Source organism: Rhopilema esculentum, unplaced genomic scaffold (genome assembly GCF_057945365.1).
Source record: "Rhopilema esculentum isolate cy_ngs unplaced genomic scaffold, ASM5794536v1 HiC_scaffold_37, whole genome shotgun sequence".
NCBI lineage: Eukaryota > Metazoa > Cnidaria > Scyphozoa > Rhizostomeae > Rhizostomatidae > Rhopilema > Rhopilema esculentum.
Window position 1 is genome coordinate 556,195 of NW_028300848.1, and position 22,018 is coordinate 578,212.

General features: G+C 35.4%; 1 protein-coding gene across 1 annotated transcript; it reads right to left on the reverse strand.

Annotated features, from left to right (window-relative positions):
• Positions 1 to 606: 606 nt before the first annotated feature.
• Positions 607 to 20,687, reverse strand: LOC148957113 (uncharacterized). The gene is made up of 27 exons (XM_089115918.1): positions 20,363 to 20,687; positions 19,616 to 19,777; positions 19,049 to 19,148; positions 18,540 to 18,627; positions 16,364 to 16,463; positions 15,986 to 16,018; positions 14,964 to 15,036; positions 14,430 to 14,501; positions 13,310 to 13,378; positions 12,800 to 12,880; positions 12,123 to 12,225; positions 11,760 to 11,809; positions 10,952 to 11,001; positions 10,105 to 10,203; positions 9,219 to 9,309; positions 8,501 to 8,648; positions 7,919 to 8,018; positions 7,350 to 7,474; positions 7,073 to 7,216; positions 6,609 to 6,661; positions 5,938 to 6,036; positions 5,163 to 5,280; positions 4,408 to 4,473; positions 4,049 to 4,161; positions 2,141 to 2,234; positions 1,949 to 2,003; positions 607 to 1,427 (listed from the first exon to the last, which is right to left on the reverse strand). Exons 2-27 carry the CDS (start codon positions 19,716 to 19,718, stop codon positions 1,384 to 1,386), a joined length of 2,271 nt encoding a protein of 756 aa, XP_088972044.1. The 5' UTR covers positions 19,719 to 19,777; positions 20,363 to 20,687; the 3' UTR covers positions 607 to 1,383.
• Positions 20,688 to 22,018: the final 1,331 nt, after the last annotated feature.

Sequence of the window (22,018 nt, forward strand, 5' to 3'; positions counted from 1 at the left end):
TTTAAAAAAACCCTATTAAAAGAACAAAGCTGGTTTTGTAAATATTTTTTAAGCAGAAATTGTATCGAATTCCATCTGACAGAAAAATGCTAATTCAAAACAACGCCGTTTAGCCTTGGGATGTTACAAGAGGGACATAAAAATGAAAAGCATAGCAGCTCGCAAAAAATCGACATTCTCTCTAAAGTTTCAGCCTTCGGAGCATCTCCACAATTTTAGACGTCAATTTCACACTGTTTCTCGTTCATCCAGGAGTTTGTCCGATTCATAAAGTAAATTTGGGCAATTTCGCCTGAGTAAACATTTCCCTTAAAAACAAAACTTTATCAGTGAAATCCAAATAGAATCCACCTTTTTCGTTTCCGAAAGAACCTTGTTTTAAAGACAAAAACCTATCAGTCGTATTGTTTAAGATATCAATTATCTGACTTGGCAAGCAAGCAATTATCTGATTAATAAATTTCGCCTCACATCATCTTGTCATTCTAAATTGGCTTTCACAAAGTCTTTTTTACAAAGTATTCACAAAGGAATATAAGGGAATTACGTGTCGCTGTTGTTTCGGGCAATTCGTCGATATCAAAGTACCACAATACGAAAAGACTATTTCTGTTAAACTCTATGCAGTATTTTATGTGATAAGTACACTTTCGTTCAAAACACAGACATACGTCAGTCTCTTATCCTAACAGAATATGAATGCATATATATCTTTGGAGTTATATAAGTATACAACATAAAAGCTACTTCAACTCTTTAATAAGGTTTTTCGATGCTTGATTAAATTCTCTCTACGTACTGATTGGGCTGAACCATGAGACTAAACTACCCCCCACCTCTCCGGAAGAAAGCAATGTACCCCTGCTTAAAAGACTTATTACGCACCGGCAACCTTAACATTACTCTTCTCTCATCTCTGAAATTTGCATATTCGCAGCATCTAGATTATTAGATAAAACAATAATGAATACAGGTGATATTTTCTATCTTGACGAATGAGTAGTTTGTGTCATATGTGTATTCTGTCCGAGTTTATAACAATATCAGGAAAATATATGGAATCTACTGAAACCATCAAGCGATAGAGCCAATTAATTCGATTAACAGCATAACTAGATCTTACTCGCTAGTAGGGGTGCAGAGAAGCCAGGGGAAGTTATCCTTTTAACAAGAGATATTCGAGAAGTTGGAGGTGGAAGAAGTAGGCCTATATGAAAATAAGGTCCGTGTTTTACTTTCGAACGGACTATAGAACCTATTCAAATACCTTCCCTAGTCCTGATGTTCTTAAATAAACAACCGAGAATCCATCGCTTTTTAATAAAAACCAAAATATCCAATACACCTTCAAACTGAGAGCTGGTAAACCTTGAGCTTTCTCTTTTATGCATTGGAATCTGTGACATTTCTATGCTTCCTTCTGGCTGCTACGGACAAATAAAAACCTTCAATGGATTTAATTTTTCAACTTTATTGTAAACCTGAGCACATCTATCTAAAATGAACCAGGGTAAAGCACAAAAAAGTCACTTGAATTCAAACCATACAAGAAAGGGGACCTTGCAATTTTCATGCAGTAAGATCAGTTACTTTTCGCACCATCGTGATGCTTTCAGTATTTTTATATGATTGTGAATTCGGTGGAAAATTAGCTGTTTAATAAAAGGTTTGATTTAATGGTGTTAAAATCAGAATCGAGCAAAAGGACACCAAGGACAGGATTGACCATCATGCTGATCCTCAAGTTAAGTTACGGCCTCGTTCTGTGAATCATAAGAATAATCTTCCCACCTTTTCCCATCAGATGTAAAAACAGACTCGCGATGAGAAAAAATGCAGCAGAGAGAGATTTCAAGCTCTCTTATGTAAGAAACAATTAAAAACATTAGTATCTTCCATTTCATGCAAAAAAGGAAAAAAGTAAAAAGAGAGAAAATCAAAAACATACTTTTATTGTACGCGTTCCATATACGAACAGTCTTGTCCCAAGAAGCCGAAACATACTGTAAAACAGAAAAGCTGGATATTGAAAAGAGAGGGAAGAAACTAGAATTTGAAAAAAAAACACTTTTCCTCAGGACTAACAGCCCATGGTATTTATGTTTAGCTTTTTATTGTAACTTAGCAATTTGACGCTTACCTGCTGCCTTTCAGGGATATGTATAATGCTTCTTACTGAATCTGTATGGCCTAAGTTTGTCTGAACGATTTTGCGGTACTCTATGTCATAAACCCTAAATGAAAAAAGAACATTAATTAGGCAGCATCAAATTTGTCATTTCAAAAGATAGCCAACCCCCAACTGTCAATGCAACAAAGTTGTTAGTTGAGATTGACGATAGAATGTGGGAGGGGGGCTTAAGCAAACTGAAATACCTGACAACGCCAAGGTAAGACATCACAAAGTGAAAACGTTATGTACAGTTCGTCATTGTCACAATTCAAACTCAGATCAGAAACAAAGGAAGATTTGTATACTTCAATAATTTTCATGCTTGTTGGATGTTGTTTTGCGATGTCGCCATGAAAAACAGCAATTTATTTCTTAAAACGTATGTTTGATGTACTCTACCAAATACTTTAATGCATTGTCTTTTCAAACAAAGGAATAAAACTATGGTTATCTAGTGACTTAGTTAACGTGGAGTTAAAAAACGACAATACATGCTGTTTCACCCTTGAAACCAATCACCAATAAAAATTAACATGTTAAAAAAATGTGCCTTCTCCTCTAAAATACTTATTTTTGATTTGCCAAAGATAAAAGATATTTCAGATATTGGAGAGTTTGTATACAATCTAATTTCTATTTACAAATGATTTGCACATAATTGCTTCGAATAAAATAATCTTTTGAAGTATCAAGGTTTGGTTCAAACCTAAATCCTGATTCAAAAGATGCAAAGGATTCTAGCATTTTTCCATTGATCTCATGCTGAATTGAACTGTTTTGGATTTTCGATTGGCAATGCCGAGTAATCTTAGTTTTAACTAGATCATTATCGTCTGCAACATCTATGCTATTTAAAGTAGAAAGTTTTGTAAACTGTTATACTCCAATTAGAATAGTCCTCATCAGTATCGACCATAAGCAATCTGGACCCTACTAGCATATCTTCGATAACTCAAATTACGTAAACGTGTAGAATAATTCAAAATAATAATATTCCTTAAACATGCTACAGAATAAAGACCTATTTCCGCATAGACTGCGTCATTATTTCTGGATAAATTGACGCCCAGTAATGTTTATAAGCAGCAAGATGTAATTTTTCAGTCTCGGGTCTAAATAACCACGTAAATAACTAAGGATTGACATTAAATAGGAAGAGAAATAGATATAGAATTATACTGTATGATTAAATGATAAAAAAAGAGTGTAAGCTGGCGCCCATTGCCAATCTCTGCTTTTTGCGAAGAGAGAGAAACAACTTTTTTGTGAGTAATACTTTATCAAAGTCAATATGTTCAGAAAATTAAACTAAATGTTTACACCCATATATCAATAAATTTCCTATTACACCCATTTACATAGCCTTGTACTTCCTTATACCATTTCAAATTGATTTTGCATTTAGATTATCCACATGGCTTGTGTTTGCATTTCCTAATTACTATAATTTTTAGTTGACAAGGATTTACTTTCCTTTTAACAGGTTTACCAAACTCATCAGGCACATTAAGTTGCAACTGCACATCTTTACAGAAAAATTGTTTTCAAAGCAATCGGTTTTCGCGAAAAGTAAAGAATGATAAAGAAGCATTTAGACATTAACTTCTGATGATTAGAAACTTAGATTTTTAGAATCTTTAAATAAAAATGGCAAACAAAACAACATTTTTGCACCTGCACAGGATACAAAGAAAAAAGTTTTCTGCAACAACCATTGTCTAATAAAACAATCGACCATTTTATCCCATTAATCTCACCTCGGCCCTTTCGGTCTAAACTGTGCTTAAATAACAAGGGACTTTTAGCTTATATGAAAGCGGACCGAAGTGAAAACGGGGTAGAATGAATCTGGAGCAGCGTGAACGCAGAACTTACCTGATTGTGTCTTGCACACCAGCAACAACGCATCCGTTAGAATGATCGACACATAATGCTGATACGTTGCCATGGGCACTAAGGACTAAGTCACAATTCATACCATTTGCGCTCTGAAAACAGAAGAAAAACTTTTGTAAGCTTTCGAAATTTTACAAATGCTGCCTAAGTGACAATTGCATAGCGTATCATAAAATGTAAGGGATAAACATAAACCAGACAGAATGAAACATGAAACAGATTAACTTAATAGATGAGCTGGAACTTTGAAAGAAGGCCATTAAGGAGGTAAAAATTCACTTTTAACAATCTGAAGTTGCTCCGATTACTTTTAACAAATTTTTTCATAAAATTTTTACCCAAATTCTGATCGTTCCGTCTTCAGAGCCTGTAACCCATTTTTCGTGAAATTGATTCCATAAAACCTAATAAAAATGTCAATAAAAGTACTTTCAATTGTAAGCAACGGTAAAACAATGTGCAGAAAAGTAATCAAAAGAGGCTGTTTGAATAAATAGATAATCAGAAGAGAAAAAAAAATATAGGGTAATGTAAAAATTAATGGATGATAACAGGGCATCCTCTTTTGCTGTAATTTTCAAATTTCAAATTTCAAGTTTCAGAAAATACAGAAATTAGCAAATGATAAAATTAAGGAACACAGAGAACCAATATGGATCAAAATAAATGAAAATCTAGCATAAATGAAAAATATTTATTACGTCAAAGCAGTTTGGGCGACTCAAGGGATTTTATTTAAAATTATCCAAGTGTAACTAACTAACTATTACATAAAAGATTCTAAAACAATGAACTGATAAAACATCTTTCCACACATTCGTACGATATTCACGTAAATCTTAGAAACCACTAAGAATACCCAATACCCATCAACTGCAAAGAGGATAATTTAAAACAACACATAATTATTCAAAAAATAGCCTAACCATTTTAAGTTGCATGCCACGAAAACAGAGGGAAAGTCGAAGAGGAACAAATGAAAAAGGCAGAGAATTCAATGAAGAAGACGAGACTGGTTTGAAAACCTGCTATTACCACAATTTAAAACTCGGTCAGTTGTAGCTTGAGATAGTTATGCAAATCTAGTTTTTACCTGGGTAACTTCAGCCTCGTGACCTTGTAATACCGCACTTAACGTCATATCTAATCCTGATGTTGCGAATTTTCTAATGTAAACCAGTTTATCTGAAGCTGCATAAGCAAACTCTTTTCTAGAAAAAAATAATATTCATCTTAGCTATTACATAAAATTCGAAGACATTATGGAATACGACTTCAGATTTGACCAATTAGGAAGAAAATTATTTTTGATAAAATTAGTTCCGGCTCTAAAGTTCAGGAAATCCGGTTCTAAAGCAAATACCTTTTCTCATTCGTTTTTTCAAATCTAGATTCAAAGGATTTCCTGGATAAAAACCAATCAACCTGGATTTCCTGGAAGCTTTTTTTGCTTTTTGCTAACACCCAAATAGACATCTTGATTCATTTTCAGCTTGTTCAATTCTTATGCAAGCTAAAAACTTCCAAATTTATCAGATCCCATACCAGAGAGATCATTTTAATAAGCTCCAGTAAGGCAAAAAGCCCAAATATCCTCAAAGTTACTACTTCTGCAAATAAACTGTTAATATCTCGTCGACGTTTTTATTGTCGTGTATATGCGGAAAAAGATGAAATGGGCGGAGTTGATAGGAAGTGGGAGGGGGCGTTAGTGGTGCGTCAATTATTCGAATTAATGAACAAATGACACATTATAAAAACGTCTGATTCACGAATAAAAACGGCTGCTATAAACAAATGGAACTTACTATGAACCCTCTTGATACAGTACCTAAGATTAATAACTGCTTTGATAGATTCAAAATTACCTGCTATCACTGTAGGCCAAGTCAAGAATGATACCATCAGCAGCCAGCTCTTCGCTTTCAAAAGCGCCTTTAGCGCGGTTGCGAAAGACATCTTGTAGGCTGCGCAGAAATTAATACAGCGCTTAATGGAAACTTAAAAAGAAACTGTAGGAACTTCCGACTCTGTTTAAGGTTTGAAATAATTTCTAAAATCTTTCAGAGGTTTCGTTTTGTGCTAGCGTAAACCAAAACAAAATACAATAATTTCTGGTTGGTTAGACAAGGAAACATTAAGAAACATTGGAAGATACGGTTATAAGTGACTTATATCTATTTGCAGACATATTTAAGTTCCGGGAAACTGGAAGACATATTTTGCTAAATATAATAATTAGGTAAAAAACACTTATGAAAATTCTCCAGTTAAGTTTACGATTATGTTCTTCGCCTACGGTTTTCTGATAATGGTTATGGTTTATGGTTAAAGAAATACTGTTTTTCATAAAATCCTGGGAATGTTCTAAATAATCGATTTCACAATAAATGCAGCTAAAATTCAAAACGCCTGTCAACTGAAAAACATTTAAATTTGCAACTTGAAACTGAATTTTACAGGAACCTTCATAAGAAAAAAAATTGGTTTTCTTGCAAAGTACATGAATAGGGAGATTAAAATGGATGATATTACATACCTCAGTGTTTCTAAATTCCAAAGCAAGATTCTTCGATCCCATCCAGTGCTTAACTTAAAAAGGAAAAAAATAAAAAGAGAGATATTTCAAAGGGAACAGGAAAGATTCACTTTCGTAAATTTCAGCAAGCTGAAAATAATCGATAGTTCGGACTTCGAAAATTGAACAGTGGCGGCATCAGAGCAGGGTAAGTTCCTGGTGTTGAAAGGTGTCCGTTGGCTTGAGGCTACTTCTACAAGCTTTTTAGCAGATGGTTTTTCTGGCAGGATTACTTGTCTATTTTGTGACTAGAAAACCATCGTTTTATTACTTTGATTGGGAGGGGTTTTCTGCTAGAATTTCGACAGGGAGGGACCACTTTATAGTAGACTCCTTCCAGTATGTCTACTGTCTACCATCTAAAGATAAATTTCTGTGATAAATACAGTCTCCTACCATAACTTACACAGAGAAACTTAACATACCAAGAACGTTCCACCAAAACCAGCCTCTCTTCCGATTACCGCCATCGCACTCACAACTTGTTTGTGCTCGGTGAAAACGTGCTTACAGATGAAACCAGCCACACGATTCGTAACAGAGTCGTGTTGATTAGTCATTTCTATTTCCTGAAACATGAAATCAAAATTGAGAATCTCAAAGTTATAAGAATCAAATGCAGTGCAGAGTGTCAACATATTTTATCCGTGATGAAATTACTCTGAAACGATGAAAATAAAGTGGCCTATCCATTCGGCATACCTCGTTGTTGTCCTCCAATTCTGCCTTTTCTTTCAGCAAGATTTCAAACATTCTGCTAAAACGATCATCAGCAGGCTTCATTTTCTCCAAAACCTCAACTGCCTTCTCGTCAAAGCCCCATACGTCTGAAAAGTTTATGTTTGTTTACTACAAGCCTCCAAAAGTTGAAAAACTTTTACATAGTTTAAAGCTTGTATTTAAATTGTAAACTTTATCTTAAGAAGGAAACTTCTTAGACAGAACTTATCAAACTGCACCCTGTTCTTTCAAAAGTATCCTGTCTACAGGGTTTGCTATCATACCCAACAAATTTTCTTCGATTTGAAGCTCTAAAAATTCGTTTAAACGGAAAAACGGAAATGTTTGACGCAGGAAGCGATGATTTCTGGCAGATTTTATGTCGCTCCCGAGAAACCTATTTACAATCCTTGGTAGTTTATATCAAGATTTAGCACTCTCTCTTCACAGTTCAAGGTTTTAACGTTTGTCCCAACATCTAAGGCCAAGATAAATACTGATAGCAGGCATTGATACTGGAAGTATGAAAAGAAGTCGAATGCATGACATACAAATGTTGCCATCTTCAGAGGACACTACGAGCAGATCCAGATCCTCAACAAATATGGCTTTGAGAAGAGCGATATTTGCAGGGGTTGGTGGCGTCTTCATCTAAAACAACAAGAAAGGACATTCTCAAAATTGTAGTATTAAAATATAAACAGAGACAAAGCACAAAGTCTTTAAACATATCTTATATAGGTTATGATTCACTTTTTGTGATAAACATCATCTTTTAAAGAATAGTTTTCATCACTATTGATTTTAATCACAATTATTGAGTCGTTTTTTGGAATGCTGTTAGAGAGAGAGAGACATAACATCAAACTTGTAGAAATACTGATCAAAATGTTCTTAAAATTATCTAATTTCAAGCCTTGGGTTTAACATGTTGATATATAAGATCAAGTAATAATATCGAAAGAACTTCGCTGTCATAATATCATTAACTCTCACGTTGCTACTTCAGTTTGCTGACTTGCTATAGAATCTAACACGCTTTGCTGTAAAGATTCTTGTGATTTTCAAATAACGTAAAAACCTCTATTCTTTAAGGGCCAATTCACATTCAGCCTTGAAGTGGCAAAACTTACCTTCCCGTGTCTTCCAGCAAAGGATGGTGGCTGTTTATGCAGCAGCTGATCCCTTATCTGTCCTTTGTCCATTGCTGCCCAATCATATCTGTCAGAGATTTGACTTGCAAGTCTCCCGATGGCTTCTGACCGCAACAAGATTTCTTTGCTACGACCATCAGACACTAACGTTAAATTTATATAAAAGCAAGGCCACGGTAGCAGCTGCTCGACGGACTCCATGGAATGCTTGCGGCGAAAAGTCGATGGAAACGTAGAAAATAAGGAACACCGCAACGCGCCAAGAACAAGCAACAACGAACACAAGTAAATTATAGTTAACTAATCGGACCTTCATCAGCGCCTATTCAACAAAAGAAGGCAGGCACATTGTCTCATTCTACACACCCGTAAGCAAAAATATGCCAAGTTGATTGAAACTACCACCCCATCAAATGACTCCATCCTCCGGATGACTTCACACCTCTTAGTAACCTTACCTTTAGCAGAAAATCCGAGTTGGCAAGATACAGGCTGGATCACGCATTTCGTTAAAACAACATTGTTTCCCCTTCAAAGAAGCCTTGCGGTTCGCAAAAAGCTGATTTTCACACAATGCATACCTTGGTGTACTTAACAGTGTGAAAATGGCTATAGAGAATTCAAACAAATGGAAAGTGAACATTTTGAAAGTGAAAGTCTTTCATAAGTAAAGGCATCAAATTTAATTCATAAATACCTATACATAAATGTGTTTGACTGAAGCCGTTCCCACTTGATAATCTGCCCCTCAGCATCACCATTGAAAACCAAAATTGGAACCTTTTTAGCTGTAAGGGAAACGTTTTCTGATATTAATTTATTTTGTCCTATTCATCCAGAATTCTGGTAATCACTCATTGCCGATCAGGAATACTAACCATACCAAGGGTTTTTCTAAAGCTGCATCAGTTATTGCTAAGATAGAACAAGCTGTTCAGCTGATGCTCCTAGAATCTGGACTAGACATAAAGCTTGAAAACAAAATGTATGCTTAAAGTTATATTATTAATGAATGCATTCTTTGAGGCACCGTGCCACTTCTATATCGTTCGAAAGTTCTTCCGACTGTTAAAAGATTAAGCCTTCTAGAGATTGTCCTGAATGCTGAATGCTATTATCTTTAAAAAATATATATATTATATATAAAAAATTTTTATAAACTTGAGTTTTGTCAAAAAAGGAGCAATCAATGCGATAGAGATTGTCGGAGTTTACCAACTTCTGAGTCCAGAACGCCATGACAACATTCCAAAAAACGAATTTTATTTCTTGGGGAGCCGAACAAGAGAAAGTTTTAAATGGGAGAGGCGACCCTCCGTCCAGGAGTAAAAGAGCATGCGCATTGAACGAAATCATTAATACGCAAAGTCTTCGACTCCAGGACGGAGGGTTGCTTCACACATTTGAAGATTTTCGCTCATTTGTCTCCTCAACTAGCATAGCAGTACTTGAAGGCATGCCACTGCTCCTACTTTTCACTAAATTCTTCTATGAAAGATTAAGTCAACTTCATGTCAAGACACCCATGGCTACCTGAATCAGGACATCCGAGTGTTCCATATGATACCTCAAGCCATACTTACTGTATGTCAAGCATTCGGCAGCATTTCTGTTTCTTAAAGCTGTGATACAACCACTGGCATTGTATTTCCAGCACATGATATGTCGTCTTGAGTTTGTACCTTGACGAAAAGAATTTATGGCAAAAGGTTACATTTTCTTGGCACAAATCTTTAAACCATATCTAAAAAGGTTGGTTTTCTATTGGAATCTTGATTAAACATATAAACTGGGAGCTAATGCTACAAACTTACATCTGTATGGTAGCATGGCAGAGCTTCTTAGCAAAAAATTCAAGCTATGAAAATATTTGCAAATTTTTTTAAAATTTTTACCTTTGAATGTTACCTTAAAACTTCATATAAGGTGAAAAAAGTCTCAGAAAATTTTCTTTGAAATATGAGCATTCATAGCGTAAGAAATAAAAATAGGCTCCTAAAATATACTGCGAAGATAACATTCCACAGTAATACAAAGGGTGGCTAGGCCATGCTATTGGCATTATTAAGCGATGCGTCATAAAAAATCCACTTTAGAATTTTCGAATTTTGACCATATAAGATGAAAGAACAGTTCATGACGTCATCACTTAAGAACCACTACATCAACTCTCAGATTGGGAACAGGAAGAAAAAACCTAAAAAACCAGTTCTTTTTACATACATTTGAATTGAAGATGGCTCCAGCATCGTGAAATAAAAGAACTTTGAGAGAACTTGATTAGAGCTTTGGAAGATTCGAAATACGAGATGAAAAATACAAGCGCTGAAATCCAAACCTTGATTCTAGAGTACTCAGTGGATTAGAATAAATAGAATGGTAGGCGTTGAGTTCATTTACGGTTAACTTTGAAAATTTACTACAGCTTACCAAAAACCTGGCCGAGGTCTGGTATATATTGAAGCAAACATAACTCATGCCTGGAAAGGTAAAAGAAATAATTAATAGAATGAATTAAAATGAGAGAAGCTAGTAATGGAATATGGTTTTATAAGAGCAAAAAGAGGACAAAAGGAGAAGACAGGAGAACAAATGAGAACAAAAGGAGAACAAAAAAAGAAGACTGAACATTTTCAATTACATTGTTCACTTAAAAGAGCATCTTTCAAAAGTTTTTGGTTTTTGTTTGGAACTTAAGTAAAAGTAAAAATCTAATTCATTCTATTAATTCCCTAGCATACCAACTGAAAAAAATTCCATTGCTGTTTACTCCTAATACTCATTAAGGTGTCCTAGAAAATCAGAAAAAATAATTCCTGTATGCTTAAAAGCTGTTATTGGTTAACACTCGTTAGAAACGTCACGCAACAAGCGAGTTATACAAGGTTTTTGTTTGGAAGTGGCGTCTCGTTGGGATTCTTCAAGTTTAGAAAATGACAGATCAATCTGTCAAGCACCACTTTATTGCTATTTGTGCACTAGATCGAAGTCTGGGTAAAAGCCTTGGCTTACCTACGGTCGTCTTTCAGCATTTCATTATTTCATTAATGTTTGCCAAAAATAACTTCTAATGTAAACATTAATGTAAGCTGCAAAGAATAGTATCAACTTCTGCATCCTGTCATTGAAATGATCATTACCTGACCTGGGGTTTCCAAGAATCAAGATAAAACACAAGACGAAAGATCGTTTTAGTACATCATTGCCAGGTCAAGATTGTCAAAAAATGTTGTTTCACCTCTCAGGGTCGTCATCCAAATTTTGGAAAGTTCCAATGAATTCAGAAACCTACATTTAAAAAAGTAATGAAAATAATGTTAAGACTAATAAAGCAATGTTATTATTTAATGTGATTTTAACACCCACAAAATATGCATTTGGCATTGATGAATACATTAAAATAAAATTGACCAATTATCATAAAGTGTAGCTCACAAACAAAGAGATATTTTATATTATATATAACAGATTTATCAAGATATTATATCAAAGCTTGAATTATTGTACAAACTGGGTGGCTTAAAGAGGGTCGACTTTTCAATACTAAATTTAAGGTTGTTGGCAGAATTGACAAGCACATCTATATTGATGACCAACTTACATTGTCTCCGGATTTTGGGTCGTACATTGGAGATTCCTCGGTACCTGCAGAGACCCATATTGTCTTTGTCTGCCTCACGTAACAAAGCCCAGTGATTGTTGCACTGTAGAAATATGAAAAAAAAATAATTATTTGGAACACAACTTATAAATGGCAGACGAAACGTTGTCAGTGATAGGCTTCACATTGTTGAAGTTGAGCTAGACAAACCTCCATGTCCATCCAATTCTTATTTACAACGACAGAAAAAATTTAAAATTGCCAATGCAAAGTTAATTAAAAGAAATATCTTGCAGAAGAAATTCGTTTAAAAGGTAGCAAGTACTGCAGGCTATTTTCCTACTAAAGTATATATTTTTTCTAGAGTTGCTAAATTACTAAAAAAGGCTACAGTATTGAGTGTTTGAGTTCTTTCTGAAACTTTAACTACAAAAAGTTTGCTTCGATTCTGATGAAAATGTGTGTGCTGTATGAAACAGTTATTTAAGATCTAAACTGCCATTTCAAAATAGAACTTTTCGAAGAAGACAAAATTTTTATATGCTAATTGGCAATCAGTTGCTCATGAAAATAGCAAATTTGTGTCAAGCTTATCATTTACCAGGTAAAATTTGCAAACTTAGGAGACAGTTCATTCTTCACGGAAATGGAAAAATTACTCTGGTTGATCAACATACCTGAATGAATCAAACTTGTGCATTATCTGCCCATCCTGTGACCAGACCTTGACAGTCTTATCAAATCCACCAGAAAGAAGCCTTAAACACAGACAAGGAATAGCAGTAAGTACAGACATTACGTTAAGGAGAATATATTCACCAAAGAAAAAAAAAGCAAGTGTAGCTGCTATATTCTGTCGAAAATACAACGGGGATGTCTTTGGTATTACTCAAATCACTAATATGTTTTACGTTCTCTTAATAGAAACAATCAGTGTCAAAAAAGAAAGATATTGATATACTTTTAACACACTGCAGGCGAAACAGCTACCAAGCACCGAATATTTGAATTACTGGCCTATTTCCTTGCTATAGTTAAAACTCGTAGAAAGGGCCCGTACAAAGAAAGAATGGTCCCATGATTTGATTGCGTCCCAGAATCATTTGCCAGTCGGCCACAATTTCAAGAACGTATGTATACTAAATGCGACAACTGAAGCTTCAGAATGGTAATGCAGCAATACTCACCAAGTATTGTTTTCGTTGTCCCTAGCCAGAGAAAGACAGTTTATGCCAGCATCATGAGCAGGAAACAGTCTGTAAGTTTTGAAAAACTTTTAAAACCATTTCATAATTATCAAAATCAACTGAATGGGATAATCATCTAGGAAATAAAACCAATCCATGACTTGAACAGACAGAAAATCTTCAACTAAAAGCTCCAGGCAGTTTGAATTCTATGGCTGATGTAAAGAATGGCCTAGATTTCTTGCAACCATTAATGTCAAATAGCCATTGAATGTAAAAAATACCATAAAAATTTCCTTTTAACAGTATGTTCAATGGAAAATATGGATCATTTTATGTACATTGCGTAGCAGAGCATTACAAATTTCAGCGCAGGGGAGCCTGTTGTTATAATCCTAGGGTGGCTGCTAGCAAACCAAAGAAATCGGTTTAGGTTGCAGCAGAAAACTGTTTCTACATCCTCTTGGCCAATTGACATCAAATTGATATAGGCAATTTAGGTCGGGACAAGGTTGTAATGTATTTCATTAAAATCATTGGTCGTGGCTGTACTTCAATTGACTAAAAAATTGTTTACTTTTACAGAAAGGACCAACAATTTCTTGTTTCTGAGTAAATCAGATTGAACCTGATTATACGTATACACGTAATTGTAAAATCAAGGCGGATTAGCAAGAGGTACTGAAGTGTAATCATATCCTGGGCCTATCCTTCCTTCCGATTTTACGGGCTCCTTGACAAATCCCTTTAGTCATACACTACAAGCCCCCTCCCCTATCTAAGCACCAACTTCCCGGAGAAAGCAACGGCTATCTGCCCCTGTTGTGAAATAATGCCTAAATTTAACCAAGAATGTTATGTTTCCGCTATTTCGTGCAATCTACAAATTTCTTTGAGTAGATGTAAATAATGCTTGAATGTTTCAAAACAATTATTACAAATGACAGCAATAGTAACAATTCAACCTTCTAGGTGAAATGCCTTCTAAATAATCATGACTGAGTTTTTTATCTAGTTTCAGTAAAACTGTGAAGGAAAAGAGCTTATTTACAAAGATTGAAGGCTTTGTAGAAATAGTAACGTTAGCTGATTTGAGAATACACATTGAGAAAAAACTCACATTGTGACAGGCTTGAGACCTTTTTTATCAGGGTAAGAGTATGAGTCATAAATCACAATTCTCTTGTCAAACCTGCAAAAGATGAGGATTGGCTTCAAATTTTGCTTTCTACAGGGACATGGTCAGTTTTGATGGCGATCTTGTTCATACGTGGGCAAACATACATTTCTCTAAAAGTAGGATAACTTCTGGAAAAAATTGTCAGCTTCACCCTTGTAAAAACGGAAAAATTAACGGTCATATTTTCAAGAGTATATACTGGAACGTAATCGACTGCACTGCCAGCTGACCTAAGGGGCGTTATCATATTCTACAGTGTTGAGACATATGAAGAGTGAAGAAACGTTTTTATCCGGTGGAATCTTTCTCAAGGTTAACTTCTATGCATCTATTTATTACCACCTCCGTTTCTGACAAATTAAAAAATCGCGAGCTCAGTTTATAAGCCACAGAAGTCTACGCATACAGAGTATTAGTTATCAAGTCAGCATTGAAGAAGGTAAAAAAAAGTTTAATTAATACTCAAGAACATACCCGGCAGAGTAGACTCTTGTTTCATGACAAGTAACATTTCTCACTATATCTGTGTGCTCTCTTGACGTAAACCCTGAAAAAGAGTCTTAAATTTCATTTCAGCATGTTTCCTTCTTAAATGTAACATAGCAACAACACTCGGAGTTTTGGAGCTTTCTTCTAATACTCTGCAACAGGACGATACTTAGAAGATAGCAGTGTTAGTGAGTTTCTCACTTTACAGGAAAAAGTATATTGGAATTTCCTTATAAAGGTTAAGCTAACAACAAGTTGGTGAATTAGCCCCGAGTTTGCAGCAGAGTATGTAATCACAAACAATTTAGATATCAGTTCATTTGGTAGTAAATCTGTGCATCGGCCAAAATGTAAAGATTCGATATGATTTTTATGCTTACCAGAAGTTGAAATTGCAAAACTCCCTAAAGCTGAGCGGTAAGATCGATAAAATAGATGACAACTAGATCTTCAAATATATTTAAAAACGGCACAGGAGTTATCTGTTTTGCCTTGCTTAAAAAGTCCCTTGGCAGAGTATTCTACTAAATTGGCACAGTTTCTTCGAAGCCAATTTGCAGTTACTTGTGCGAGGATCCTTCAGTCGTTAGTGTCACAGACTACAGATTCAAATGTCTGGTATTCGAGCCACTGACATGACTAAACTTTCACTTAGAGTGAGGAGAGTTGCCAGATCTCTGTAATTCCAGGCGTAGGAATGGTGTGATCATATTCAGAGGAAGCAACATGGTGTAGGAATGGTGTGGTCACATCAAGAGGAAGTACTATAAAAGGTCTTGACAAGCAGAGTTTCTCGGTGTCCTAAAACTACTTTCGGAAGCTAGATAGTAGCAAATGAACACGTTATACCAGACAGTAATATATAGAAACAACTAGGACAGTAAGATAGTCAAGCTTCAGCATAGAGTTTTGATCTTACATAATTAGAGTTTTCTTAAGAAAGGAAACTAGAAAATACTTGAGAGTTCACTCAACATAGCACAAAGAATATTTCAAACGTATCTCACCTTTGTCATTAATGAAACTCCCTTGGTCCTTAGCTATATAAAATATGAAGATATTATGTAATCATACGCAGGAGTTAGGGAACTTAGGGGTAAAAAATTTCATAGATATTTAGCCAAAGAGTATCAAAATACGACTTCAATCAAAAGTTACTGACAGGATATCATATACCAATTGATAAAGTATTAGCGTAGCAAGAAATTTTGTGCAAAATAAGGAAACAGAGCTTCGCTACTGCATTCAAATTTTCTAGAGCTTGAGCATTACAATCTTGTCCCACCACCAGTTTACAACATTTTAACACACACAACAGTAACAATCTTAAAGTACCCAAGGTACTAAAGAGAATGGATACAGGGAAAATTACTGCATGAACATACATAAATCTTTGAATCTATAGACTTTAACAGCAGAATTTAACCCCAGAATCAGCTGTTCTCTTCTCACATTCCATGCCATTGAATAAATGGGAGATCCAATCTATGATTAAAAGTGAACACTAGTTTAGATACATAACAATAATAAGAATATGATATAATATGATTCATTTATTTACAGTAAGCATTCTTTACAATAGCTAGAAGATACGCAAATTAAAGCCTACTATTTATAGAAATAAAAATGATAATATTATAAAGTGAGATAAAAGCTATTTAAAGAAATAAATTATAATACCTAAGATTTAATAAGATAAATAGTTGAAAATAATAATGTTAGATATATCATGTCAAGAACCCAACCTGTGCTACAAAGGTTTAACACAGCCTGCAGTTGCAATTATCCTTCCGTTGTTTGATTTTTACTTAAAGATATTAAGAGTATTTAGGTTTTTCAAGTTCTCTGGTAGATTGTTCCGATGCTTACATCCTAAATAGGATAGGCTTTTGATTCCACGAATGATGGTTCGAGTTTTGGGGATTTTTATCAATTTGCTGTTTCTGATGTGGTAGTGGCTACGCTTTTGTATGAATATTTTATTCATAAAGCTTGGATTGAGTATATGTACTGCTTTGTAGATCTCAATCATTAGTAGCTGCAATTTTTTTTATTTGTGTATGGACACACAGTTGTTTTCAATCAGGAGACTATCAAAATCTGACACCCTGTTTTGCATGCGATACCCAATGCCTTTTTATGTAAATGGTTTATCTTTAGTATTTAGGGTTTTTTCACAGAACATCCATACAAGTGGGAAATAGCTAAATTGGGATAGAATAAATGCCCTCACTGTTTGTTTGAGTTGTTCTGTGCTTAAGTAGCATGAAATGCGGGAGAGGGCGTGCAATTTTTGACTAGCCTTTTTACACAGTGTTATTATGTGTGGCTTAAATGAGAGATTTTTGTCTATAGTTACACCAAGTAGTTTTTCCTTGCTGCTGTTGTTGATTGGGTTGTTGTCTTCTTTTATGGTTAAGTCATTATTTTGATCACCAAAGGTCATTAAGTGGCATTTGTCCCCATTTAACTCCATACAGTTGTCTTTAAACTATTCTGCAACTGTTGAGCAATTTTTCTCTAATTTTTCAATTACATGCGAGGGGTTAATGTCACTTGTATAGAGAGTTCTGTCATCTGCATAGTTGCATATCTTTATGTCTGGTACAAACACAAGCAGATTGTTATAAGAGGGGCTCTAGAACTGACCCTTGTGGAACACACTTGTCTTTTTTTTCCTCTCACTGAAGGATTCATTTACTTTCACTCTTTGTTTCTACCTGTTTAGATAGCTATGAGTGAACAATAAGGCTTTTCTGCTGAATCCATATGCATTAAGCTTTGCTATCAGAAGTTTGTGGTTTAAGCAATCAAAGGCCTTTGATAGGTCCATAAAGACAGCTCCAACACACTTTCTGGCCCCCAGGCTAATCTTGCATTTTTCAGTGAAGTGCAGTAAGGCATGTTGTGCACTATAGTTTTCTCGAAATTCACAAAGCAAAGGGTAAGGAAGCCTGGTGAAAACGGTTTCATCTGAGATTCCAGAAGTCCTTTGTATACTTGAATTTAATCGGGAAACCGGCGCAATGTGGAGATTACCTACCACATCTGAGGGGGCTTTTAACAGCTTAACAAAAATACTGTGTTTAGGGGCATTAGCAATACCCTGTTCTCAACTTGGGACTAGCTGGGGGTGATGATTAAGAAAAGAGACTTTGAGAAAAGAGACTGAAATAAATAGTCTTGATATTCTGAAACAAATTTTAACATTGATCCTTCAACATTTCCTTGCCAGCATTAGTCATGGTGTTTATTTAAAAGCAAAATGTGGTAGAATTAACATTTTCTGGAAAACCATTCAATCAATAAAACATTATAGCAAAACAAAAAAATTAGTTTGATTGAGCATGCGACCCTATGGCTTCAACAACTCCCCTTTTAGTAGGTAAGGAAATCTTCTATGAAAATATTCTATCTACTATTTTCTTATACAATATTTATAAAATTTTCAAAATTGAAATTATTTAGCTACAACTTAAATTTAGCTATGTATTATATTGTTTTAATTAAGCTATAAATAAATTTATAATGATTATAATGAAAATAAGGGAAAATTAGTACCTTGACTCTGTCATGTGGCTGGACCCCAGATCCCCAAGCCAAAATGTATCCATCGTTAGAGGCTGATAGCATGAGTTTTGCATCACTCCTAAAAAAGTAAGAATTCTGGTTTATAGTGATGGATAAAAAAGTATTGCCATTTTGATTCATCTAACAGCAAAGGATGATTCTATGATTGAGGGAAAGTCCTGGTTAGGATTTACATGTGTGTTACATAACCTGAGAGAAGTTCCCATAGCCCCTACTAGTGCCATGACACCACTACAAAATTACAGAGCAATAACTTTAAATGTCTGGATAGGAATCAATTGCTATGCCTTGGGCTGTAAAATATTGATCATGCTGAAAATATTTCCAATAAAATGAAAAATATACTGTTTACTTGTCTGTTATATAGTATGTTGCTAAACTTTCCAAAATACCTATACATTTGCCATTTTCATTTTTGGACTTTCCAACTAATGCTAGTTTTGTGTAGGCTATAAATTTTTGTATTGGTTTAATCATACCAGAATAAGAAAGATGTTATCCATCCAACATGTTCATGTGAGGTTCTGACAAGTTTCCCTGGTTCTCCAGTGGAGTAATCCCAAGCCTTGATGACACCATCTAGATCAAAATATCAACTAACATTAAAACTAGGAAAAATTCACACGAGGCTGGAATGTAGATGTATAATATTTTTCTAATGTTTAACTAAGTCAGTCAAAGAGACAAGACTATCACTTGCTGACAGGTGCTCTATCAAAATCAAGTGTAGAACTATAGACTGGCAATTAAGTGCACAATTTAAAAGCACCAATTTGTCATACATTTTAGAAACCTTACAATTGGTCCCTATTGATTTTTATCTAAAGTTACAGACTAAGGACACTGTAACAATATATAATGCATCTTTTATCAATTTTCTATAGCACTCATTTCAGAGGATTTAAACAAAAAATCTTTGCACAAAGCAAATTCTATTTTTTAAGCCAATTCTGTTTCTAATGTTTCATGTTGTTGTATACATTCTACCAAACAAAAAATTGATACTGTTTAATCAATTATACTTGTGCTAAAAACCACTTTCTTACCCTCACAGCCAACAAGCAATTCATGCTTTGCAGGATTGTAGCCCAGTGCTGTTATGTTTTTCGAGTGGGTGTCTTTAATGATTGGCAATCTTTCCATAGCCATATTTGGATTGGCTCAGATATAGCAGGTGTCATACTATTAATGAGTAGAAAATCCTGCAACTAAAACACAATATAAACAAACCTAGCATTCAGTTATCACTTATGAGAAGTTAAAATATTTTGAGCAGCATAAAACCCTTGAGGCACCTCTGCAGAGTGTAAAAATTATTTCAGACATGTAAATTCCCTGGCAAGAGTGACTTCTCCCTAAAGTAACAGTTTGGGCCGAGAAGGATTCTGTGTATGAGTCTGGGCATGCATTCTGAGGTTTACACTGGGTCTTTCTGATAATATTATCAGTAGTCGACTAGATAAATTAAAAACATAAAAACACTGATTAGAAAAAGAAACCTAATAAGCTTTGCATTTTTGTCTAATCTAGAGACGATATCCTTATTCAGTGTATGTTTCGTCTGAGATCGCCGGTGCAGCATTGTCTTACAGGCCAGCATACTGACATGAAAATAAAACACTTCCTTCCATTCAAAATGCTGTATCACTGTCAAAGCGACGTTTAGTTTGTTCAGTCAATACCACAAATTAATGCTATTAAAGTTGTATCAGAATTTTAATCATCCTAGAATTTATTTCCATCCCTTAATGATATCCAATTAATCTCTTCTGAATATAAATATATTTAGGTACCTTCAATGACACAGCTGCTCATTTGCCGCCAATGGCGATGACCGTTACCAAGGTCACCAGAATTTTTCACAGAACCTCACTTGAGGAAACAAAGGTGTCTCGAAACGAGAACAGGTTTCATTCACATTCATACATAAGATGCTATTGTTTGTTTTTTAATTTACTTACTCGGGAATGAAATACAAATGCAACATAAAAGGCCTAAAGCTCCCTCAGAAAAACTGCCATAGACATCAGAAAGGTCAGTCATGAGGCTACGTTCCCACATCATAGAGAGCGAGTTGGGCCGTTGGTGCATCGGCGCCAATCGCTCAACCTACCATATAGGGGTTACTAAGGGAAGTTACACAATAACCCCCAAACATGATTGATAATTGGGAGGGAATGGACAGGAAAAGTCTCTTTTCCCCACTAATAGCCGATGCACCAGTCCTACCTAATAGCATCAGAAAACTCTAAGACCCCGTTTACACTGTCCCGGGACAATTTTGTACCGTTACGGTTCGCAAGTGTTTACACTGTCGCGGTTCCAAATTGTTCCGTTTAGCCGTTACGTTTACAATTTTTATTAAGAGATAAAATGGAGAAGAAGGCCGATAAAAACTTCCCTTGGACGAACGAAAAGGTGGCTTTAATTTTCAGTGTTATTTTAGACTACAAAACTGATAAGTCCAATCAAGGCTTGAACTGGGAAACAATACAAGCCTTTTCTGTGGTCGTCTTTTCTTCAGAATTTGACAACGTAGTTACGCCACAATCAAAGCCTCGATTACCTGAAACAGCCATACAAAAGACCTCTTTGTGAATCCGTGACAAAATCGTCTCGGATAGGTGTTTACACTGTCGCGTTCAAAAACGGAACCGTGACGGTACAAAATTCGTTCGCTTTCAAAGCAGGGTCAAAACTGGTCCGGATAGCAGAGCAAAATCGTCACGGTTCCACAGTGCTAGTGTAAACGGAAGGGCGAACCGCGACAGTTTTGTCACGGTTCCAAACTTGCACGGGACAGTGTAAACGGGGTCTAAGAAGCATAAAAGTGTCTAAAGGTATGAGAGGTTTCCACGATGCCATAAAGAAACTCAACACGCAAAGTTATACTGAAAAGGCATTTAGCATAAAGAAACAAATTGAGGAAGGGAGGGCTGGGAAAATACAATAAAACAGCCTAGTTGTATTGTGGCTTCACCAAGCAAGATGAGACCCACGCTATGTCAAAACCTTAAATACCCCTAGATTAACCAAGGGAATGAAAACGCCACGAAACACACATCTACCCTATTTATACAAATCAAATTCACAGGAGGCCGAAAGACCATAAACATTGCCCATAAACTAGTAGAGCAGATACAAGAAAAACGCGAGAAAGCGTGGCACAAGAAAACATAACGAAATAGTTTTAACAACAACTCATGCGATTTAGTTAACGCTCAAAAGCCCCTCGTGAAATTAACTCTGATTAAATTTCATTTAATCATCATTTTATCTAATAAGAATGAACTTGTTGACGGCCAAAAACAGGTCAGGGCTGCTCGAAATATGACAGGGCAAAGAAAGAGGGGGTGGGGGCCTTTGACCGAAAGCATGCCGATTATACGCAGGTGAGGGAAGCGAGCCGAGAAAAACAGGGTTTGGGACCCAAGAATTGTTTGTTACCA